This window comes from Zea mays, chromosome 5 (genome assembly GCF_902167145.1).
Source record: "Zea mays cultivar B73 chromosome 5, Zm-B73-REFERENCE-NAM-5.0, whole genome shotgun sequence".
Taxonomy (NCBI): domain Eukaryota; kingdom Viridiplantae; phylum Streptophyta; class Magnoliopsida; order Poales; family Poaceae; genus Zea; species Zea mays.
Genome location: NC_050100.1, coordinates 190,438,433 through 190,444,193, shown reverse-complemented (window position 1 = coordinate 190,444,193; position 5,761 = coordinate 190,438,433). Strand labels below are relative to the sequence as shown.

At 55.2% G+C, this 5,761-nt stretch overlaps 1 protein-coding gene across 2 annotated transcripts; it reads left to right on the top strand.

Annotated features, from left to right (window-relative positions):
- The first annotated feature begins 255 nt into the window (after positions 1-255).
- Positions 256-3,699, top strand: LOC542258 (phenylalanine ammonia lyase 3). Of its 2 annotated transcripts, none has more exons than NM_001111864.2 (2): positions 256-676; positions 1,636-3,698. In NM_001111864.2, exons 1-2 carry the CDS (start codon positions 312-314, stop codon positions 3,380-3,382), a joined length of 2,112 nt encoding a protein of 703 aa, NP_001105334.2. In that variant the 5' UTR covers positions 256-311; the 3' UTR covers positions 3,383-3,698. The 2 variants fall into 2 exon arrangements, with proteins under 2 accessions (NP_001105334.2, XP_020393172.1); XM_020537583.3 differs by lacking the exon at positions 256-676 and adding an exon at positions 763-1,386 and having other exon boundaries at positions 1,636-3,699.
- The last annotated feature ends 2,062 nt before the right edge of the window (positions 3,700-5,761 follow it).

Genomic DNA, 5,761 nt, shown 5'->3' with positions numbered 1-5,761 from the left:
ATTTTTAGAAGGCAATTGATATCGAAACAAAAAAATTAGAAAACATTTTTTTTGCTTTGAGATCCAACCCCATCGTCCACCAACCACCCCACTCCAGAGCAGCAACGTGCTGGACTCACCTAAACCCGCCCACCCGGCGTGCCTGGCCACGGCCCCCGGCCATCCCCCTATTTAAGCGCGGCCAGCCCCCGCCGTTTCCCTCCAAGAAGAGCACGCCCACTCCTCCGGCTCTTCTTCTCCACCGGCACCAGTCCACCACCTCCCACCTCCTGCCACCGCGCGGCCCCAACCAACCACACCGCAGCGCAGCAATGGCGGGCAACGGCGCCATCGTGGAGAGCGACCCGCTGAACTGGGGCGCGGCGGCGGCGGAGCTGGCCGGGAGCCACCTGGACGAGGTGAAGCGCATGGTGGCGCAGGCCCGGCAGCCCGTGGTCAAGATCGAGGGTTCCACCCTCCGCGTCGGCCAGGTGGCCGCCGTCGCCTCCGCCAAGGACGCGTCCGGCGTCGCCGTCGAGCTCGACGAGGAGGCCCGCCCCCGCGTCAAGGCCAGCAGCGAGTGGATCCTCGACTGCATCGCCCACGGCGGCGACATCTACGGCGTCACCACCGGCTTCGGCGGCACCTCCCACCGCCGCACCAAGGACGGGCCCGCGCTCCAGGTCGAGCTGCTCAGGTAACACAGTTCGATTTCGACCGGCCGTATATGGTCTTTACTCTTTACTACCGCATAATTGGATCAGATCTGTTATTTTGTCGATGATCTCGTCCCGGCTAGCTCCAGCTCCATGATGCGGTGTGGCAGCCTGAGACTGGGTCACTGGGAGCAGAACACTATAATAACGATGAACGAATGGCCCCACGCTGCACTGGGGCCCACACGACAGTTAAATAAAGCAGTAGCACGTAGGATTCTTTGCGTCACTGTGCGCCACTGCTGTGCTTTTTTGCCTCCTGTCCTGTCTCCCGACTCCTGAGAATCACGAGTCGGACAGGGAAGGCAAAAACGGGAGCAGATCAGTGCACCCTACACCCACCCACCAACAGTCCTGGACACCTCAATACTGGAGTAGCAGTGGAGCTGACGGTCAGATTTAGAGACGATCGCAATCCATCACCGAGGAAACCGGTGACCAAGGACCCAGATCCCAGAATTCCAGATCTAGATCTTTTTGCTGACTGTCCCAGCACAACGGTTGCGTGTCTGGGAGGGAGGAAGTTACTTACGGGGCTCACATGTGTACCTGTCCTACGCCGCAGGGCACGGCTCTGCCGGATGGCATGACCATGATCACGCTGCCGGAAAACGGCTTCCTCCTATCCTAGCCTGCAGGCCGGCGTGGGACAAGTAGATCCACACTCTGCACAAGGCATCATGTCTTTTAGGTCTTGATATTTTCCCTTGATATAGATGGGTAATATGGATACTGGTACCATGTACACCAAATTGACGCACAGTTTTTAACTACTGTCAAGCTGTGTTCAGCCCTGACTCTTTTTGTTTTCAACGTTCACAAATTAGCACGTCTAGCTACTGTCAGACTACAACTTGTCAGTTCAGTACCGAAATCTGTCGCCATCTATCGGTGCTGTCAGACTGACCGGGCCTTGTGCGCTGGCTCCCCTTTTCTGCAGGCATCTCAACGCCGGAATCTTCGGCACCGGCAGCGACGGGCACACGCTGCCGTCGGAGGTCACCCGCGCGGCGATGCTGGTGCGCATCAACACCCTCCTCCAGGGCTACTCCGGCATCCGCTTCGAGATCCTCGAGGCCATCACGAAGCTGCTCAACACCGGTGTCAGCCCCTGCCTGCCGCTCCGGGGCACCATCACCGCGTCGGGCGACCTGGTCCCGCTCTCCTACATCGCCGGCCTCATCACGGGCCGCCCCAACGCGCAGGCCGTCACCGTCGACGGGAGGAAGGTGGACGCCGCCGAGGCGTTCAAGATCGCCGGCATCGAGGGCGGCTTCTTCAAGCTCAACCCCAAGGAGGGCCTCGCCATCGTCAACGGCACGTCCGTGGGCTCCGCGCTCGCGGCCACCGTGATGTACGACGCCAACGTCCTGGCCGTCCTGTCGGAGGTCCTGTCCGCCGTCTTCTGCGAGGTCATGAACGGCAAGCCCGAGTACACGGACCACCTGACCCACAAGCTGAAGCACCACCCGGGGTCCATCGAGGCCGCGGCCATCATGGAGCACATCCTGGATGGCAGCTCCTTCATGAAGCAGGCCAAGAAGTTGAACGAGCTGGACCCGCTGCTGAAGCCCAAGCAGGACAGGTACGCGCTCCGCACGTCGCCGCAGTGGCTGGGCCCCCAGATCGAGGTCATCCGCGCCGCCACCAAGTCCATCGAGCGCGAGGTCAACTCCGTGAACGACAACCCGGTCATCGACGTCCACCGCGGCAAGGCGCTGCACGGCGGCAACTTCCAGGGCACCCCCATCGGCGTGTCCATGGACAACGCCCGCCTCGCCATCGCCAACATCGGCAAGCTCATGTTCGCGCAGTTCTCCGAGCTCGTCAACGAGTTCTACAACAACGGGCTCACCTCCAACCTGGCCGGCAGCCGCAACCCCAGCCTGGACTACGGCTTCAAGGGCACCGAGATCGCCATGGCCTCCTACTGCTCCGAGCTCCAGTACCTGGGCAACCCCATCACCAACCACGTGCAGAGCGCGGAGCAGCACAACCAGGACGTGAACTCCCTGGGCCTCGTCTCGGCCAGGAAGACCGCCGAGGCGATCGACATCCTGAAGCTCATGTCGTCCACCTACATCGTGGCGCTGTGCCAGGCCGTGGACCTGCGCCACCTCGAGGAGAACATCAAGGCGTCGGTGAAGAACACCGTGACCCAGGTGGCCAAGAAGGTGCTGACCATGAACCCCTCGGGCGAGCTCTCCAGCGCCCGCTTCAGCGAGAAGGAGCTGATCAGCGCCATCGACCGCGAGGCCGTGTTCACGTACGCGGAGGACGCGGCCAGCGGCAGCCTGCCGCTGATGCAGAAGCTGCGCGCCGTGCTGGTGGACCACGCCCTCAGCAGCGGCGACGCGGAGCGGGAGCCCTCCGTGTTCTCCAAGATCACCAGGTTCGAGGAGGAGCTCCGCGCGGTGCTGCCCCAGGAGGTGGAGGCCGCCCGCGTGGCGGTCGCCGAGGGCACCGCCCCCGTGGCGAACCGGATCGCGGACAGCCGGTCGTTCCCGCTGTACCGCTTCGTGCGCGAGGAGCTCGGCTGCGTGTTCCTGACCGGCGAGAGGCTCAAGTCCCCCGGCGAGGAGTGCAACAAGGTGTTCGTCGGCATCAGCCAGGGCAAGCTCGTGGACCCCATGCTCGAGTGCCTCAAGGAGTGGGACGGCAAGCCGCTGCCCATCAACGTCAAGTAAAGAACGCCAAGGAGAAGAGGAGGGAGGGGAGGAAATACGTGGAAAAAAAAATAAAACCTGTACACGTGTATGTCCAGATCGCGTGCCGTCGATCGTTCTTCGTTGTTGATTTTTGGTTGTATTGATCGATCCGTATGTGTGCGTGCGTGTGTGGCGTTGCTCTTTCTTCTTTTGTGTAGCTGCCCTGCCACCGGCCGACGTGCATGCCATGGTGGCGGACAGCGTTTTCTAAGGTCATATACTGTTGTTGTGTTTAAGTACATCTTGCGTACTCAATTCCTTCTAAGTAAGTATCCTAATACTAGAATGTTCCTCTACTACTGTCTCGTCTTGTGGAAATTGTGCCAGACAGTTGATCATCGCTACTTTCAGGGGAACTGGGGAAGTAGGATGTCATTTTTGTTACTTGACTGTAGTGGCAAAAGACCCATGCTTCTAAAATAAGCCGCCTACCGCTGTGGTCGCCATGGTGGGGGAGCAGCAGAACGCACGGAAGATAGCTTTGCTGCCCGTCGCCATGACCATGAGGTCGCCACTCCTACCTACCGCACGGCACGGGACAAAAGTGATTAAGAAAGGATTGCAGTTGGCCAGCAGCACTCTGTACCCGGGCAAGTTGATGCCGTGGAGTTGTCAGTGGGCATACTAAAATGATGCGTGCGACGTGAGGGAAGGGGGGCAACAGCTATCTGACCTCTCGCGTGAGTGAGATTTATATATTTCAGTTAGATTGATGTCTTGTCTATACCTGAGATGTTTATTAGCGGCGTGGTACTAATGTGTTTCAGTTGGCGTTGCAGAGCAATCGTATAGCTTTCTCAGGCATAAACTAGACCAGAGACGGCACTGTGTCTCTGGTCTCTGGATGGAGTACACAGCACTACTAATCATCCACGGTCCCAGTCTGTTAGCTGCTGGCGCAAGTGCCTTTCTGAAGCCGCCAACAACAACAATTAACTAACGGCCACAAAATTAGAGCAGATGAGAAGGCTACCTAACACACAGCCAGATCGAAGGCTTTGCTCTTACCTACCACGCCCCCCGGATGCTGGTCAGTGAGCTAACTCGAGCATGCCATGTCATGCCATGCCACCAACAGCATCCGTTCCTGCCTGACGGTCAATGCTACCGAACCAACTTGGCCCTTTTCTTCTGACCAGGATTAGAGTTGAGGCAGACTACACGTCTATTCCAGCTAAGCTTCATTAACATACGCAATGACAGCACTCTGACTAGCGACAAACTGATTCGTCTGCACACGCTTCTTCAGCAAGTAAACACAGTACTACTACTACTTTAATCATGTGCAACAGACAAAGTCATCGGCCCTGTACAAGTCTAGGCATATGATTACCTTTCTCTCTCCGGATTCATACGCGAGAGCTGCTGATGATCGGTGGAACCTGCGGAGAAGCCGTACGTAGATTTCCGAAGGAACCAGCCAACGGTTTGGTGCCCGGTTCCGGTGGAAAAAAAAAACGAACAAAGTGCAGACTGAAGAGAAGCATGTGCATGTTGTTTTCGACTTCTCTCCTCAGTCCCAGGCTAAGAGAAGCATGTGCAGTGCAGTTGCACCGTGCATCCATATGCAGGTTATTTTTTTTCTGACCAGTCGTCGCTTAAATCTCAAAATCGAAGAGAAAAGTTGAATAACAAGGCCATGTTTGGAAAAGACGGTTGGCAAAAGAATTATAGGATGTACGTGCCCTTATGTTTATATGTTTTTACTGGGTTGCTTCTGGTGAGACGGCAAAGAGGTGGTATAACACTACCAGCCATGTGCCCATGTAGGTGCGCTTATATGTTTATTGGTAGGTGAGAAAAGGAATATTAATAGGCAACGCTCCTACTTATTTTATTAATAGCAAGCTTGAATCTGCTGCCCCCACTAGTAATAACAAGTTTGCTTATACCAATTCCTAAAAGGTTTTGCTATAGTATACGGTGTGTTAATTCCAAACACCGTATGCAACGCACGTAAAAGAAATTTACCATATTTATTTGCTTTCTTGCCAAATTTTGTAGCTAGACTATTTTTAGTTATGCCATGTTTGGAGCCCATACAGCTAATTTTTAGTCAGCTAACAAATTATTAGTTAGGTTCAGCCAACTAATTAACTAATTGTTAGTTGTGGGTTATGAATGCACATGCATCCCAAAAATCCCAAAAACAGATATAATAGTTAAATTTTTAACATATATGTATCGCTATTTAGTGTTGAATTTCATAGGATCACCTATAAGACATGTACACCCACTTATATTTTCCTCTAGCTTCGCCACTTTATAAGGTCCATATGATAGTCCACTTCCTTGCCGGTAGGTTTACACTTGCAATGCTTGCAATAAAACTACACCTGAACCTTCCTATGTGTGATG

Excerpts from the sequence above, each read along its gene's own strand:
- LOC542258 (NM_001111864.2), top strand. The coding sequence starts at position 312 with ATGGCGGGCAACGGCGCCATCGTGGAGAGCGACCCGCTGAACTGGGGC. Across the intron at positions 677-1,635 it reads CTCCAGGTCGAGCTGCTCAG|GCATCTCAACGCCGGAATCT; the intron begins GTAACACAGTTC and ends CCTTTTCTGCAG.